This window comes from Polyergus mexicanus, unplaced genomic scaffold (genome assembly GCF_030449975.1).
Source record: "Polyergus mexicanus isolate NDT 795.1 unplaced genomic scaffold, iyPolMexi1.0 SCAF_11, whole genome shotgun sequence".
Lineage (NCBI taxonomy): Eukaryota > Metazoa > Arthropoda > Insecta > Hymenoptera > Formicidae > Polyergus > Polyergus mexicanus.
Window position 1 is genome coordinate 2,667,587 of NW_027223331.1, and position 19,456 is coordinate 2,687,042.

Below are 19,456 nucleotides of genomic sequence, written 5' to 3' on the forward strand. Positions count from 1 at the left end.
TCGTCTCCGCGCTGGAATCACGAGAGTCAAAGTTCTCGACGGTAGCTTGCAAACGTATCCGCGCCTCTCCGGAAGACCCGCAAGTCGAATACTTTGATCATACTTAGACGCTCGAGAGAGTATTGATTTCGTCGGATAGTGCGATTCACGGGTTTCCGTGCCATTAAACGACCGACCTTATATGTAATTTGTGTGGACGATTCTCTCGCGATAACGTAATCGCGAACGATATTCTAATCTCGACTTTACTTTAGAAACATTAACTCGATACATATTTTGTATATTATTGATACATCTTTGGTAATTGAATGATTTATTTTGGTCTTCAGGATTGGTAAAATTACGGCAGCTGGTGAAGTCACCGAAGATCCGTGACATCGAAATCAGTCTCAGGCAGGCGGATCCAAATTCGTACAGGCAGGTCCTCTCCGAGATGAAGAGCAAAGAAATTCAGAATCTCATCGTGGACACAAAGCCCGAGCACATGCATCATTTTTTACGAATGGTAAATCACTCTACACTCATTATACGTTCGAGATATATACTCTATTTATAATCATTCTTAAAATTATTCTTAAGTTACGTAATATTCTTAGATAATGTAATTAATTAGCATCAATTATTCATGTATATATTGGCCAAGTAAATATTTCAAAAATAGCAACTGAGAAAAATTTAAAAAAAACATTGATTTAGGAATCAGTTTGAGAAAATGTTAAAAATTGAATTATAAATTATAAAATCATAAAAAGATGACAGCAGATTATTACTTGAAGAATAAAATAATCTTGAGTTAATATTTTTTATAGATTTTATCAAAGTAGAGACTATTTTTAAGAAATAAAAACGATCATTTGTGTATCGCGAATTGTAAACTTGTCTGCGATAAAAAATTGAGAATATTACTGTTTCGAAAGGTCAAAATTTATTAGAGAAAGAGAGAGAGCTCGTATTTTATATATTCTATTTCGTGTGGAAGTGGCTGACCATATCGTTTCGCATACATTGCAGATCCTGCAGCTGCAGATGAATGATTACAAGTACCACTACCTCTTCACGACTTTCGTAAGTACCCTAGGGATATTGAAACGCATAGTGAAAGATCCATTCGGTTCGCGATTCGATTCACCCGTTCCGTTTTTCCATAGGATATCGAAACCTTCGACCTCGAGGACTTCAAGTACAATTTTGTCAATATCACTGCCTTTCGTTTGGTCGACGCGGACGATCTCGGCGTACGTAGTATCCTGAGGGACATGGAGCGCTATCAGCCAGCGGGGAACACGATTCTCAATAAATCGAGAATCATTCAGGTAAGCTCTCTGTGTTTATAGAAATGTGCGCGCTATGAGATACGTCGAAAAAAAAGAGGAAAAACTGGCGATTCTCGATTTAAGAATCGAGATATAATATAGATATTGAATCCTGATATAATTTATTGTGTCTTGTAAAATGTCTATTTTGCGATTTAACGCTTTTCTGACGTTTTTATATACGCAATATAATTTTATCAGAAAATATATATCTTGTGTTCTCATACTGCCCTTTTCAGAGAAATAGATGTTTATTCAAAATTGCGATTACTTCCGTATTCATAAAATATAACAAGTATAAATAGTGATATCGCGCACTTTCATATCGCGATAACATCTCATCAGCTATAATTTCTCGCGAGACGACAGGCAAAATGATATCGCGCCTTTGAAAGATTGGCATGATTTCGATGAAAGGTGTAACAATTTATTGTCGCGTTACGTATCTGTTACGGCATCCGTTATGTCGATACGTCAACGCTACCGGATGCTTTATGGAGCCATAAAATCGGTTAAAAGCTATTCGAAGTAACGTACATGTTTACGCGTTACGGATAGAATTATTACTACCAAAGCAACACTATTGCTTTTGTCTTAAAACGGCAATAAAGTATACAGAAAACCATAAAGCGCAAAAGATCCTTTTTCTTCCGTTATACGTAACAAGCTTGTAATATTGCCGTGAATGTCGAAATAAACTGTCGAACGAAAGCAGAAACGAATGATAAAATAAACTCGCAGAATTGTTCCAATTTTATTATTATCTCCGATTTATCAATAGCGAGTACACTCTATCGTAGAATCTCTCTCGGAAAGTATTCAGATATCGCGATATCGGAAAATGGAAACTCAGCGTTTGTCTTTGTACTTTTATACAGAGACACAATTTCTCTAGTCGATTCGATTATATTGAATTATGATGTATGACTTTTCCGTAATGCATATGAAAAAAGAAATTGCATTTGCATTTAAATTGTATAACATTTTATCCAAAGGACATTGTTCACAAATTTCACTAATGGAATATGTACGCAATATGTCGGGATAACATGAGATATAATGGACATTTATATGTCTATTTAAATAATATTTTCTTCATCATCAAATTATACGAAATTTATGTGTTAATACAAAATTTGCAAGATTGTATAACGTACGAGGAATAAAAACGAATGAGAGACATACGTTTCTCTTATAATATCTTTAAGAAAATTAAATTATCGCGATGCTATTATCATTTATAATGGCATCGATCGGAAGCGAAGCTCGAAAGAAAGACGCGGATCTTTTGCCTGATGACGTATAACAAAATTACGCGGCAACATCCGTTATGTATGTAAAAATTCGCAAACAACGTCAGTTCGCGAACAACGCAATGCATTCACGACGCGTGAAGCTTCACGCTTTTTTTCTAATTTAGATGTAGATCGGAATGTCGTTGCGACAACGACTTTGTGAAACTCCGCCGGTGCTGTCATCGCGACGACAACGTATCTTAATCGCGTTTCGTATCACGCATATGCGTGCAGGGGCAAATGCATTAAATAGTGTATCAATGAAGCACCGTATGTACGCGGGAAGAAATCACATGATTTCATTCAGCTTCCGCAACTTATCGGAATTTCACGAGCTTACAATTTTTTAAATTTTAACTTTCTTTGCATTAATTAGTTGAATATCTCTATAAGCCTTTAGATTTTCAAATATACAGGTCATCTGAGTTGTTATATTTAACTTTAAGCTGTTTTATCTGCGCTTTATTAAGAGACTCTTGGATCTTCAGTTTCTTAGGTCCCTCGATTTCATCTACTTGAATTCTCAAGTTTTGCGATCTAAAAGTCCTTCTTTTGTTCTTGAACTTCCTAGTTTCTTTCGTTTAATACATATTGCACAGATACAAAAATAGAGATCTTTGTCTAACTACAATATTAATAGTGATAATGTTTATTATAGCAATAGTTAATGTCTTATAAAAAATGTTGATGAAAATATCGAAATCGAACTATATCGAATTATATTCTCGCGTAACATAATGTGTTTCATGAAATACGTAATAAGTTTATGCGATTATAATATACGCAGATCTCTTTATTTGCTCTGTCCGCGGCGTTATTTGCTTGAATGCAAATCATCCTTTTCCTGCATTGAAACCCGAATAAATAAATCGATTTTCCAGGCGCGTGATCTAGCGCCGAATTTCCACAAACATGTGGACGATTCGTATCACAGAATTGCGCGAGCATATTCGTCTCTCTACAAACGTCGAATTCTCTCTTCGATTTACAAATAAAATATACGATGTTTATGATAAGTGAAAGAGACGTTTCGCGCGCGAAATACGCGAAAAAGCGAAAAGTTTGCGCGATAAGTCTCTTTGAAATCGCCGCTAATAATTCAAATGGAGCAATATTATTCCGAGAATATTCGCGTCATACTTCAGGCGCTTTTTATGGTTATTATTATTTTTCGCACCCTCCAATTTCATTCGCCCAGAGGACCGGCATTTTGGGGACTCTGAAGGGTTATTTGCATGTATAACAAAACCAAGGGGATTCAGTCGGGTTGGAGAGAAAAGCGCGAACCTTCGTCCGAACAATCATCCGGGAGTATAAAGTAACATTTTCTTGGCAATGCATATTTACCGTTTTCGGAAAAATATGCATTCCTAAGGAAATTTCGCTATTTCGCTATCTCAGTCTGTGATAGAAAGGACGAAAGAGAATGATGTTTTATTCAGTGAGCATTTCGTGTCGTTTGAAGTCATATTAACGTCACGTTTATATCTGAAATATTTTAGATCTATCAATTTATTTTATCCTTGCAAATATGTATGTATTTCAACTTAAAAAGATAATTTACTCTTTTCCAATTTTTTATAACTCTTAATAAACTTTATTCGCGCTATTTGTGCGTTCGCAAAAAGAAAAGAAAGAAAATAAGAAATTATACAGGTTCGAATAAATCTCTCAATGTTTTATTCTTCGGATAATCGAAATATTCTCCCGCGTTCGTCGCGTCTATGATCGAGAGGGCAAATTGTAAATAAACAATCTGAATTTCCAGATGCGATACTGAGATTAAAAAACTTGGTCGCATTTACAATTCATGAGAAAAAGAGTTCTTTAATTACTTCCGCTACAGCCGTTAAACTTCCGAGGTAGCATAATGCAGAGGCGTAATATTCGACTGTAATATGTACTTATTGTGTCAGAAACGGGCTGCGAGATTCAATTAATTACTTATATAAATGTTTTATTAATAATTTAATTCTTATTTTAATCTGAATAAATAATAATCCTATATTTTGTCGATGCATAGAATGCATAAAATATTTAAAAATTTTTACCAAAATACAATCTTTTTTGTCGATTCTGGAACACTCGAATTCAAGATTATTGTTCTCTCGTTTTCCGCGTTTATTGCTTTGTCGGAATTTCGGACATTAGGCAGCGCGGTTACAAGCAATTTAAGGACATTTTAATTGCTCGCAAAAATGTTATAAACATGATGATATTGGCGAATATCAACGAAACAACTCGATTTAACGTCTTTACAGTTGCCCGGGAATATTGCCAGAGGTAAGAAAAAAAAAGATTTAAGATATGTGCCTGTAAAAAATTTGAAACTGAAAGAATAGCCAAAATTTGAAATACATATTGCTATCGGAAAAATATATTTTATACACAATATATTCTACAAGAATACAATATACAGTTATGTAATTATCGCGCATGTAAAAGTGCGGCGCAAAAATTAGAACGTTTATCTCTTTCACGATTTTATAATCTTACCAAAAGGTCAAAGATGTCAGAAGAAGCAGTCAAAGAAACTAGTCTCGACCGTTATTACTATTTTATATCTCGTTAGCGAAATGGGCGCAAGTATCATCTCATGCTTTCCTATGACTTCCTTTCGCTTTTAAAAGTGATTATTTTTGCGAGGTGTCATCACGCGAACGACAAAATTCAAGTTTTTCAAGGTCTGTCTAATTTAATCTTGCGTGTAAAAATTCAATTATGACGCGCATATATTTTAATCATTCATTTAGGCACAGCATATTTTGGCTTTATATAAAACTATTCTTAGATTGTTTTACATATACGATCAATGATTTAAAACATTATAACAATTAGAAGCATGCGTTAACTCCGAGCACACTTTGAACCCACGATCGATGCATATCGCGATCGAGCTTAAGACCTTGTCGGCACTCTTCTCGATCGGCGCCCAGATAATGGAGGCCTTCGTTCGAGCGAATTGTCAAACGCCTCTAGATTGTCGAGGACAACCTGTTCGCGTCGTCGAGTCGCAGACTACTTGGTAAAATTACCTACCGCGGCTTTTGTTTCGACACCCCTCGAGGGGATGCACCAACGCTTACCCTCATCCGTTCCCGTTCGCGACTGCCGTGTCCTCACGTCAGCAACCACCTTTCTTTTCCGCGCCGCTAAACAACCGAGTTAATTCCGGCAAAGCCGCACAAAAAGCTCGGTCACAATCAACGCTTGGCGGTGGCGGAACGAAAGAAAGAAAAAAAAGAAGGAGGACGCAGTTTAGGCTCTCGGAGACCGGAGAGAGAAAAAGAAGTAGGCGATGCTAGCCAGCAAACAGCCGCCGGGATAAGTAGAGGGCTGGTTAGCCTTTCCCCGACTCTTCTCGCCACGGATTCACCGCGAAAAGCTTCGACGGAGGAAATATAGATGTGGGTGGTGGTTACTACAAGAAGCGCTATATATATATACCATATATACCATATATAGGAGAAGCGCACGATGTAAGTAGACCGAGAGAAAAGCAGACTGTGTTATAGGAAAAAGTGAGAACGTGGATAAGAAGAAGCTTGTTGCATCAACGTGGAAACCTCAGATGCATACTGATTGCGCTTACCGGCAGCAGAGCGTTTTCTCTCTGCCTGTTTCTTTTCCTCACTTGCTTCTCTCTCAAGCGGAAGAGAGAGAAAAGAGCGAGGCAACACCCGCGTCGAGGCGAGATGGACTTTTTCAGTCTCTCCTCTTCTATGTGTGGAAAACGAGAAGCGAGGCGAATGCGCGAGGCGAGAGCCGTTGATGTAACGGCGTAATGAGAGGGATCTACGTCAAACAGTGATGAAGAAACCGCCGGCGCTGGTTGAATAACAGCGTGCCTAATTACGCGATTCCGTAAACTCCAACGATTTTCCCGAATAAGAAAGATTGTATGTTTTAGGGACGTTAATGTAATGCCGTTTTGCGAACTTGAATTTTGTTAAAGTTGTTCACTCTCGAACAATTTTCGCGTTTTAGGAGACCTTAAGATCCTAAGATATCCCTAATTTAGTATTTTTGGTAGGGTTCTTTAATTAATTGCGAATAATTAATTACTATATCTTGAATAAATTGCTTGTTCTTTTAATATAATGAATGAGTTTAAAATTCAATGGATTTAGAGATCATAATTTATGCCATCGAAGAATATATTTTAATTTATAATCTATTTAACAATAAATTAAATAAATGCAATACGATCTGACTATTTCAAAGTATAATACTAATTAATTAACTTTCTACGCTATCAATCGTTACGCTTAAGATACAAAGATTTATGGCGTAAAGAGAGAGAGAATTAATTATAATGAATAAAAAAATCCTCCCTTACTCTGGAGGAAACGGAAAAGCTGTACATTTGTAAGTTGTCCTAGAACGTGTATTTAACCGGTGGTCTCATTAATTACGAATTTTCGCTTAATGCGTGGATTAATGAGAAAGGGAAGGAACAGCCGTAGCGTCAAGATTTCTGTCTCATATTTCTCCTAATTCTTCTCCTATCCGCTTGGCCGATGAATCACTGAATTCTCTGCACCGCGGTGGATAACCTTTGCTGTTGGCGCCATAAATCATACTATCTCGCGCACTCGAAAGGTTTTATTATTTTATTTGCCGACCGGAGTGTGTAGTCACACACCGGGAAGGTAAGTTCCGACCGTGGCGACTGTGGTGGTTAGCCAAAAATATGGCTGGCATGACATCGGCCTGAGCTGGAATCTTTTCGCGAAAAATCTGCACCGTCTGGCCAAAGAACTGACACGCGTTTCGCTTACTGTGAATGTCAGTTTTATATGCGTCACTCGCGTAATTTTTTTCATTTATTAATATCGAAAATTATATAATTAGGTTGAAATGCGTAACAATATGTAATTGGGAAATATAATTAAATTTTTCATTTTTAAAATATTGGAAAATTTCGGAAATGACAAGAGAGGACATTTGGATTTTGCCTAAAAATAATTTTGTTGCTACAATAACGTGTATGGGACTACCTGCTACTATCGCGGACGAATTGAGTTGTGTTTCAGCAATCGTAAATCATATCCGTAGCTTGATAAACTGTCAATAGCAGGTCGATTGCAAACAACCAATTTACAGCAACCGCTGCGAACGGCTTAACGAATCATTGCGGAACATTGCTGTGCGCGGTCAATGCTGGAATTTTCTCCACATAAAATACAGATGTTCATTAATGCGCATTATTTGTTCAACTAATTCTTCGCGCTCGACTGGTTGTAATTTACAGTCTCATAGTACTTTAATGGGTTAACGACAATCGGACTTCAGTTAGCCAGCAGAATATTTCATCGTTGCGGGCACAATACATACATATATTCTGCGGCTTTCAACATTTTGCCGTTAATTCGAAATGAAAAAAAAAATATATTGTATTGAAATATAAAACGGGAAAAATAAAACACGCTTAATTAAATTAACTAATAATATACTTAATTAAGCAACGTTTCATTGAAAATAAAATTTATTTTATTTTATTTTTTTTTTTTTTTTTTTAATATAATAAAAATATCTTGTGGAAAAAGATGAAATATACAATATAATGAATATATTAAAAACTGATGGAAATGAAAAAATAGCATATAATGCAAATTTTGTAAATTTTTGTCGTGTGCCAAAAAAAAAGACTTACTGATTTTATGACAGATATTCGTTATATTCGCGGACAGCAAAATATATATTGCTAGATTATTGCTGATTATTGATTACAAATATAATATTACACGTATTGCGCTACATTTTTCCCTTTCAAAAAGCGATATATTAAAATGCAACATTTGATTTATATTGTTTTGCTTTTCATGTTTTTACGAAATAATGATTAAACTGAAAAAAAATATTTATTCAAAATTTAAATCATCATGACACTTATATAAAACATTATATATATGAAAATATAAATTTAGATTGTCAAACAGATTTTTTTTCTTCTCGACGATTTTGTAATCTTTATTATACATATATGTATAGAGTTATAGAGGAAAGAAATTAAAGAATTTAAGAACACTAAAATATTCAACTGCCTCAAAATTTAAGGATGCTAAAATCCAATGAAACTTATTTCAAATGCAAATATTTAAAATAATTATTTAAATAGTTTTATTTAAATAAAATATTATTTAATCTTTTTTATATTTTCTATTTTTAATATTATTTTATTTCTCGTCTCTATAATCGCTAAAGTCATTACAGCGGAGGATCAAGGATGCATGTGAAATTATATTAAAACACTGCAATTTTAGAGGTTTAAATATTGACAAGACTTTTAATAGGATAATAGCTTCTCTGCGTAATTTTATACACGTCGACGAGTGTGATACATAGATGGCAATAAATTATTTGCATTAAAATCTTAATCGAGATATACGTTAGAGCTTACTTTAAGGAAAGATCGTGAACAATCTTAGATTTAAACAAATCAGATCGTGACTTTTTGTTCGGTGATAAATAGGATAAGAGCCATAACCGTTTTTCTTCCCGTTATCCGACTGCGAGAACGGCGCTTGTAAAGATTGGCTAAGCCAGTGACTTCGTAAAGAAATTTCTATTTACCAAACGTAACATTTTTCTCAGCAGAATGGAAGAAACACGTTCATGAGATCTTGCGACATAAAGCAAGATTTGTTTCAGAATTCGCTAGTCTGCGCGAATAGTATTTATTTCAATTACGTCAGGCAAAAGAAAGAAATATCGATCTTCATATTAGCGAGAATTTTTCGGGCTTCCGTAAATGGACACTTACTTACTATTCGAAGACAAAATTTACGAGGAGTGAAAATATGTGTATCGCGAGAAATATATATGTGTATATAATGTATTATATATAGATATATATGTCGAAAACCCCATTCACGCGAATTTTGCGCTTATGAATTGTCATTAACCGGCTCAGATGACAGCTTAGATGACAAATCGTCCTTTATGCTTTAATAAAGACACACGGTAGATTGATCTTTAAAACATCGCCATTAATCATAGTAGCGCGACGGCAGAAATATTTCACTTTCGCCAAGTTAATTGTCATCTGCAAGCTATTCAGATCTCTCAACTGCAACGTTCCCGATTTAACTAGCGGAAAAGGTGAAAATCTCGCGTTAGACAGCAAGTAATTCGAACAAGGCATTTCTATTTCGCTTTAAATGCTAATGAACAGGCTGAATCGGACCAAAGTCATCGGGTTCATCGTTGTCCGTCGCGAAGTTAAATTCGCATTTCAAGAAAGACGCGAACGAGACTGGACAAGTGATAGATTGGACGAATAACGATGAATAACGGATTAGGAGAAGTGCGGCAGTTTCGGCTTTTCTACCAAACGCGCGATGTTGGTGCCAGAACTTACGAAAGCCACGGGTATCCGACGACTAACCGCTCGATCTATCTGAACTCCGGACAAGGCTTAAATCTGGCGCAGCCGGACCTTTGGCCGGCGTACGCGAGGCTGTATATCAGTTTCTTCATTATTCACGCGAGATTGCCAATTTCCAAGATGTCAAGATGCTCGACCGATGAAGCAATCCGTGCGATCTCGTACGATCGTTTGTATCGATCGTACGACAGCATTTTGAACGTAACGTAACTATATATTATATCTATAAAATAATTACAGAATAGATGGCTCAGGATTCGAATTTTTGAAATATGAGATAGATTGCATTCCTACGTTTAATATTTATATATCGTCTCATAAATATTAAACATGAAAATAAAAATATAAAAATTCCATAGATCTTTTTATCGTTTCTTTTGATAAAAACTATGTAATTATCTAGTTTTAAAATAATTATTATTTTTAAATAAATAGATTACAGGACAAATTTTGTATGAATGATACAGCGAAATGTACAATTTTGTTTAAACGATTTATATTGCAAAGTAATGTTTGTAGAGATTTCGTACTGATTAATGTTTTATTCCCGTAACGCGATCATTTGAAACTGTATGAATTATTTAACAATTTTGAAAGTGATCTTTTTCTTATAAAGACTTTATTATACAAAGTACTTTGAATGCAGTTCTCGATCATGATATAATCGGGGATGGGGGAACATAATTAATTCAGAATTGTAGGTAATGTTAGTATACTTATCTCTTACGCCAAAGTTTAAGCAACGTGTATCGCAGGAATATAATTTTCGAAAACAGTTTAATCGAAACTTTAAGTAGTATTACGAGAGATGTTCGTGCATCATATACCACGCTCAGATTATTTCAGCGCGATAAAGCGCGAGAATATCACAAATCTCGTTACGTATCATTATCAGTTATGCTTGCGTAAGTAGTATCCTGTAAAGTAATGCCGACAAATATTTTGCTAGGCATTAGATATATACATGAAAAATGTATAGCTTTAAATTGCCTCAATGTGCATTCGAATTAAACGCAATTAGGCAAAGCCAATGTACCATTTCTGTCCGTTACCTTAGATTGAACTCAGTCTAATTAAAAGCACGCTCCAATTAACCCCCGGATAACTAGAATGTATTTACGGTGCAACAACTATCGCAATTTCCATTCAACTAAGAGATTTCTGATAATATGCGTGAGCTCATTCACCTCGTTTTCGTCTCTCGACGTGACGTAATAAAGACGTAAATGTTCCAGCAGTGAACTGTGTTTTATTTTAATTTAATTAAACAATCTTCCAACATATAAATCAACCATGTCAGATCAAATCAGTGATATAGAGTAATCATCATTATATAAAGTAGTAGAAAAATTATCTACTCTTTTAAAGCTTATAGTTACTTATTTCATTCAATTACAATTTGTAACTGATTTTGTTCGACGTAATATAATATTTTGTAATAAAACATTTATTAAATTTATTATATAAAATCGCTATGAAAAAATGTTCTATTATCTTGGAAATTATTATTTATATTGTTATTTATATTGTAATTAATATATTATTTGACGCAATCGTGTAATATAATAAATATTAAACAGTTTATTTTTATCTAAATTCCTAAAATTGGAATTAGAAAATAATCTATTTTTGATATGCAATAAAATACTATGTAGAGAAACTTTAATAAACTCGCTCATGTTCCTTTACAAATTACATTAAAATTTGATGATATCGAGATAGGAAATTTACACCCGCTTTGTCAAGTGAAACAGCATTTAACGTACCGCGTGTATTGTGAATAAAATTTGGCACGGTTAGAATTTGATCATATCGCGATAATTCGCTCAGTTTCGTTTAAAGAGAGTGAAATTAAACGCGTGATAACGCGATGGAAAAACGCATTTGATTCAGTTTCTCCTCTCTTTGTGGGCAAAGCGTTGAATCGTTTGATCTCATGAGGCTCGACGATAAAATATTTTGATATTGTCAGAGCAGCCGCAATCGATACGATCGAGGCGCATGTTTCGCGCACCCTCGGTTGTCCCGATCACCGAAACAAAAAAAAAAGGGAGTGACAACCGCGTCGTCCATCGCTGGCCATTAATTTCTCCTCGTTCAATCCCGAATTCATTCGGCGGACGCATTGGAGCTCGTGCAATTTTTCCGGGGTGCAACCACGCACGCACCTGCAGCGCAATTGCATTCCACGACTGTGCGAGTTCGCATTTTGAGCAATATGCGAGTTATAGCTGGCAGTGCAGCACCGTTTTGCGAAGCTAGCTTCATTAATACAGATAACAGATATCGATATCAGAAAAGAGATGAATGTAATATTCGAATAATTCCATTCTTTAACTTTAAAAGGATCCAAAAGCGAACTCCGATAATATTTTAGTGCATTATAATTAGATTAACAATATATATATATATATATGAATATAAAAATATAAAAAAATTAAAAGGCTTATTCTATTTTAATATTAATATTATTAGATCTAAATTACATTGTATGATTTTAAATTATTCCACATTTAGTAATATCATTAAAAACATTCTTTATGTGTCATTAAGTTAAATCATACATATAATGTGAAATTATTTAATCAATATGAAAGTGATATGAAAATAAGAAATTGTTTTCTTCTACCAAACGTGAAAGATTCATGATGACTAAACCGATTGTTTCGCTATTACTGTGACCTGTGTCCAACGTTGATTTTTACGAATTTTTGTCCCATCAATACCGTATGTCAGGTCTCGTCGATGAACCGAACCGATCACGTGATGTCGATTAAAACTCGTCCTTTTCGGCCCTACGTGCAATTTTGTTATTCCCATCAAATCGATAGCGATTCAAAATATCCATATGTATTGTCGTATACCGGTTATTATTCCGTTCGCGCGTCATTGTACTTCCGGATCGTGTTGTCCGATTGAGAACGAGTGCGACGACTAGGAAAATGTACGTGTAATATAAATTGGCGTAGACATGCGGCAGCAACTGTGTGATTTTGTTATCGTTTGCATTTTATATGTTCACCACGACACAGACCGGAGTACAAATTCAATAACAAGATATTTCACTCGACCAGATTAAATGGCATGACATAAAAGCACCCGACGCAGGGTCTCGCAAAAATCTTAAAAAAAAACTGGCTGTTGTCAAAAATAAAACGCTTGTCTGAATGAAAAAATGCATATGCATTTATATATATATATATATATGTATATTTCCGTAAATAATTTATCATTATTTACACTGTTATGGAAAATTATTATTAGCGCGGCCAGCCTTATTTTGGTTTCGCAAACGAACACGCAGGCTTTATTCGATCTCTCGCGCATTGTCGCCTCGGTGATTGTCGATCAACAAACGAGCGCGGCATTTGGAAAAATTCAAAATTCATTCGCTCGTATATAACGATCATTTTACTGACGGGAATTATCCGCATCAATCTTGCTTGCTATTTTTGCATGCAACAACGTCACGTGCTCTATAATTAAACGCTGCGTATTATTTGGTCGCACAAAAATCCTGTATTTGCGCATCGAATTATGTATAACGAGGAAGTAGCAATTTTATCATGCATATATTCGTTGCTGCACATTCATAATCGTAGATCGGAATATTCGCGGTATGAGACACATAATAGTAAAATGAATTGCACAGAGCAATGACCGTTAATTGATTGATACGCGTATAATGATTTTAATTGCTCGCTAGATTGTCGATTTGCATTCATATTAAGCTATCAAAATTGATATTGCCCAATGTGATATAACACACATTATCGTCCGATATCTTCATCGTTGATATTAATTGCCGAAAATCAGGCATACATACAACCATAATAATTGATGTTTAATAGTGAGAAATATGTCTAAAGTATCTTTCAGATTTAACTGTTAACTTCCATCGAGATTGATATTAGCAGGTTAATTATTTTTTCTTCATTATTCATATAATTCCTATTTTTCTCGAATAGTTATATCGAGAATAAAGATGTCTATCAAAATTTTATAAAATACAACTGTAAAGTAAAATATAAATATCTTAGCTGAAGAATTACTCAAGCGCAATTTATTTGCAAAATCACAAAATGCAGAATTTATGTAGGGAATGTTATATAATAATTAATACCGATAATATATTGTATAGCAAACGTAAAATGTTCTTTTATTATTTATATTTAACTGTTTACCGTAATTTCTCAACGATTTTATTAACTAAAATTACAAAAATAGAAGGTGAAGCTGAATGCGAGCTTATCGATTTCAATGACCTTAAAATATATGAGGGAAGGATTTACACCGAATGTCTCTCAATAAATATTGGTTGTTCATCTTTAGTCTGAAAAGTATAAGCATCAGACGATGAAAGTTCACCTCGCATTACCCCGTGCTTTGAATGCGAAATGAAGTCTAAAAATGCACAGTTCTGCATTTCTAAAAATATCTGATCATATATTCCTTTTATTTTCTACCCCAAACAATATGAGATAATCGTCATTTTGAAAAGTAAATGTAAACGCAACTGTACCTTTTTAAACTTCGTTTAATTCGCATCCAAAACACCGGATAGTGCGAAGTGCTTTGGATGCAAACAAAGATTTCGCTTTACGCGGTAAATAGAAAAAATTATATGTTTTTAGACCTCATTTCGCGTCTGAAACACCTATGACTAACTTTCCTTGTTTATAACTTTGTAATGAACAATTAGCGACAACTACAACTTTTCAAACATTGCTTTGGCTTTGACTACATGTTTTAATTGAAATCAATAAGAGCCTAATATTTAATTTTAACAAATGGAATATTAGTAACGAAATAAATATAAAATTATGTTTTTCGGAAATAATGAAAAGTATATTTATCGAGACATAAAGAATTAATTAGATAGAAAGAAGGAGCATAACCGCTCGTGGTTGTAGAGAGCGTAAACTATCCCAGACAGATTTCAAGTTTGCCGAGACGAGATTCTTGCCTACAAGTAGTTTGCCGGAGCTTTATTGTTTGCCTCGGGCAGGAGTAAGACAGGCAGGATGTGTTCGTCCGTCCGAATCACACTTGCTTCATCCCTCATGTCACACTCGTGCATTTGCGTGTATCTTGCCGCATATAAATTACATTAGCACCAGTTTATCAACTTTCGCAAACTTTCCAACGAATTCTCGTTTCGAATTATTACTGTCCCGCACACATCACCGGGGGTTTGACGTAATTGTGAAACCGCAATGCACTTGTTTGTCCTGATAATTTATAAATTAATATCGAACAAAATTTTACACGTAATATTTAACAAATCCTCTCGCGATAATAGGTAAAACTTTGGGAAATTATCGCAAATTTTCTCGTTTAATTATTGAGATAATTAATAGAGAGACTCATATGTAATTTATATGTATACTCGTATAAAAATATTTAGGATATAATATGTAACATTTCGAAATGATCGTGTGTCATCGACATTCTGCTTAAACTTTAAAAATAGTTATAAAAACCCCAAGATATCGAAAATTATTTCTAAACAATTTCTTCTCTATTCTTATATCCTCTTCTGATGAAATTGAATAATGTGCGTACAGCCAAATATAATCTTGACATTATGTAAATAAAATCGCAAGCTTTCAGTTTTCCATCAGGTTAAGAACCTAGTCCTAACTCCCTGGAGATGCCACGCGAAAGAGCTTTATCATGTATAGATAGAAGAGCTTTTCTTCATGTTCAAAGTCACATTACGGGGAGATATAGGTGCTCGTGATCGTAATGCCCAACTTTAACTTTATCTTTTGTGCCTAAAAATGTTATGACGATATGTAAATTAATAAGCATATTGTTCTCTTAGAGATTGCTCGCGTCGTGGCAAATGTATTATCAGCGTTTATCTCGAGAAGTGCCCGGTCGTTGATACGATAGAGAATATTGAGAGAGAAAAAAACGAGCTAGAGAGAGAGAGAGAGAGAGGGGAGACATTGAAGTCGGTTAAAACCGCGTCGAGAAAGTTGATTAGTCGCGCTAACGAAATTCGCGCGTTGTCAACGGAAACGCAATATTGAATCAGCGGAAAAGTGCGGGGACACGTCGCACATTTTAGCCCCAGGGCAAACATTAAAGCTCCACAAACTACTCGTAGCGAGAGTTGCAACGGGGAGAGAGAGACGCTCAAGACTAAGCGCGAAGTCCGCTCGTTTCCTGGATGCTTCCGCGTGTTTGTCCGCCTCAAATACGTGCCTTCTAACAGACGCGGCTGCGAAGAAGGCGCCGAGAGGACGGATAGGAAGGAAATGAAGACGGGAAGCGACCGCACTGAACGAAACGATCGCGTCGCGCTTCGTTTCGCGATTCTAAGATACGAGCGAAATCAATTCGCGACGTGATAACCGTCTCTCGCATCGATCGCGCATTCCGGGGAAAACATCCTCTAAAAATATACCTCGGAAGATAATCCGCTGTCCGCGTATAATGATTTCGTTGCGCTCCTAAGATCTCTTTTCTCGTCTGTCTTACAATAAGTATAAGTCGTTAGCAATTCTTTAAGAGATTCTGCAAGTCGGTGATCGATAAACACGTCAATTCTGTTTAGTTATTTGAGTAATTTTTTTGCGAATTAGCAATTCAAGTGCAAATGTTTTAATTGCATTGAGATCAGTTTATTCGTTTATTCATTTTAAGCAAATATTTAATATGCTATTCGCATAACGTGAAATAAAATGTGATCCCTTATTACTATACATCAATTTAATATCTCTAGCGATGATTAATATCAATATTTACATAAATACACTTTACGGATTCATAGAAATATGATATTTGCCGATATATTATAAAATCATCAAAATCACTAAAAAAAAAAATATATATATATATAACAAAATTATATTATTATTAAATATTATCGTCTTTTTTTATTTTTACGTCAAATAATTTACTTACAAAAGAAACTATACGAAGGAATACGCGAAAGAATAAAAATTAATAAATGTATCCAGAATGTATCTTTTGACGACATTTGTACGTAATTAAAAATCTAAAACGTAATAAGAAAATCACAACGAGTGTCAGCGAGCTCTCGACGGGACGGGATAAATAGCGTGTGAACGAAATTATTTCACGCAACGTCACTATCAAATCTGTCGCAGACTTCTCGCGCTGAATATTACATTTTCCGCCGACGTTTCCGTCGAGAACGTGACGACGAGATGAGTGGATTAGAACCGGCGCGGCAACTTCGATGCGGCAACGTACCGTGAATTTCATAATTTACGGAAATAAACGCACACACACACACACACACACACAGAAACACGTGCGCGACTAACAGCGTTACAATTAATAACCGGAGCATTTCGTTACCGTCCTCTCTCTATTTTAATAATATGTAATTTGCGCCCATTCATTTCTTCTCGAAAATCGTCTCGCATCCTCGCATTTCGCCGCTCGCTTCTCTCTTTCTACATTGGATTCATTCAAATCTCTACCAATTTACAGTAATCAATAGCTCTGTTTCAATGATCGTAATTTTGTACATTACCGTTAAATACATCTTATTGAATCATTTTGAAATGCTTTCAAAATGATTCTCTGCCATTCATTGGGCGATTATATATCACCCTAGTACGATCTTAGTCGCGCCTTAGGATGGTGATCATTAATTATTTCAAAATTTAAATTGGGGAAAGCGATCTTATTGTTAGTTAATCTTAGTTAATGTCATCAAGTTAATACTACCAAAAATATTCTGATATTTCTGAAGCGGCGCATGCTTTGTGTCATTCGACGAGCATTACGTAATGATATCTTTTTCAGGCCGAACCAGCGTTAATGTACGACAGTGTACAGGTGTTCGCGGTGGGATTACGTACCCTGGAGCAATCCCATGCTCTAAGGCCCGCCAATATTTCCTGCGAGCTCGAGCACCCCTGGGACGGGGGATTGTCTCTCATTAACTACATTAACTCGGTAAGTCTCTTTCGCATTTCTTTACACACAACGCGTAAATATATACACAACATAAATTATATAATACTTGAAAACAATAACAGAAATTATTTGACAAGATATTTAGAAATTTTATTTAATAATATACATTTAGATTATATGTATAAGGGAGATAATTTTTATAGACAAAGTGAGCGAAAATGCAATCGAAAAGAGAGACTAGATTCCTGTAAAAACATAATATAGAAAATATAAAACAAATTTTTTTTAAAGAGAAATAGTTTCATTTTCGAAATAAACGTTATTTTTATTTTTCAATAGAATGTCGAAATTTTTATATTACCCATTGTTAAATTTGACGATATACGATACAATATTAAAAAATCGTCGAAAATTTTTCAATTTTTAAAGCAGATTTTATTAAAAAAAGATATCTCCCGATTTTAAAAAATTTTATTCTATATTTCGAATTAGTTTATTTTCATCAGGGATCACACTTTTTTCAATGGTACCATTAGTTTTTGACAACCTATACAACAGGGATTAAAGATGAGAGGGTGCGAAGTTGTACAATGTGAAAAGATACATTTTCATAAATGCACGCTCGAAATATTGCAGGAGAAGTATAATATATTCTCTCACCGAGCGATGCTTATCCGTGCCACAAGCTCGCGATGTTCGCGCGGTAAACACACCCGCGGAACGTATTTTAATTTTTCATAATATCGTCCGCATACATTCTCGACTATACCACGGCATTTGCCTCTCGACTTTTTCCCGAGAATAGATATCGCCATAGGAGGGAAAATCCGCGCTGGAGGGCTCGCTTCATCGCTCTTTAAACAGCGCCCACTCGCCGGATCTGCCCGAGAGGTGAGACAGATACCTCGAGGGGGAAGAAACGTGCTGCGGTAACTTACCGTAAATTACCGCTGCTAAGATCTGGCTGGTGTCCAAAAAAAAAAACGATATAGTGGCACAAGCACTTATTTCCGCCCCCTTAATAAATATTTAACGCGATAGGAAACCTCGCTTATCATTTTTCACACAGATACACGAAATCTGAAAGAAACAATCTTTTCTCGTCAAAAAGAATCGTTTACATCCATTGAAATGCTATTCTGTCAATCTTGTCAATCGATGTATCATAAAGATATAAAAATACCCATAATATATTTTATATTATTAACTATTCAATATAAACATTCTAGTTCGCATGATGCAAGTGAGCTTGTAGCACGGATTATTATTTACTTGTACCGTTAATATTCGAACATGTTGTACGAAACAGTAGATTTCTAATAATTTTGCTTCAAAAAGAACAGCCGTGACGCGTTTTTATAAATTTCAATCAACGTTTTGCACGCAAATGCATGTCGCACGTAGGACGCGACTAGCGTATAACACAGCGCGACGGATAAATTGTTTAATACCATGATGGACGATTTCAAAGCTGTCACAAGCAGGGGCCACAAATCCTTCCGTGATGTTGTACTTCCCGTTTTCAACCTGTACGACATTCTTCCCGTTCCCGTGTC

At 35.2% G+C, this 19,456-nt stretch overlaps 1 protein-coding gene across 7 annotated transcripts in view; it reads left to right on the forward strand.

Annotated features, from left to right (window-relative positions):
- Nucleotides 1-19,456, forward strand: part of LOC138937544 (glutamate receptor ionotropic, kainate 2) — a 141,464-nt gene that overhangs the window by 80,815 nt on the left and 41,193 nt on the right. For all 7 annotated transcript variants that reach the window (XR_011447529.1, XR_011447530.1, XM_070303914.1 and 4 more), the window contains 4 exons: nt 330-505; nt 1,012-1,065; nt 1,149-1,313; nt 17,787-17,939. Coding sequence is in view for 5 of the 7 variants with exons in the window: in XM_070303914.1 (XP_070160015.1) it covers nt 330-505; nt 1,012-1,065; nt 1,149-1,313; nt 17,787-17,939 (548 nt within the window). In the remaining 2 variants the exon portion in view is untranslated. The remainder of the gene's footprint in view (nt 1-329; nt 506-1,011; nt 1,066-1,148; nt 1,314-17,786; nt 17,940-19,456) is intronic.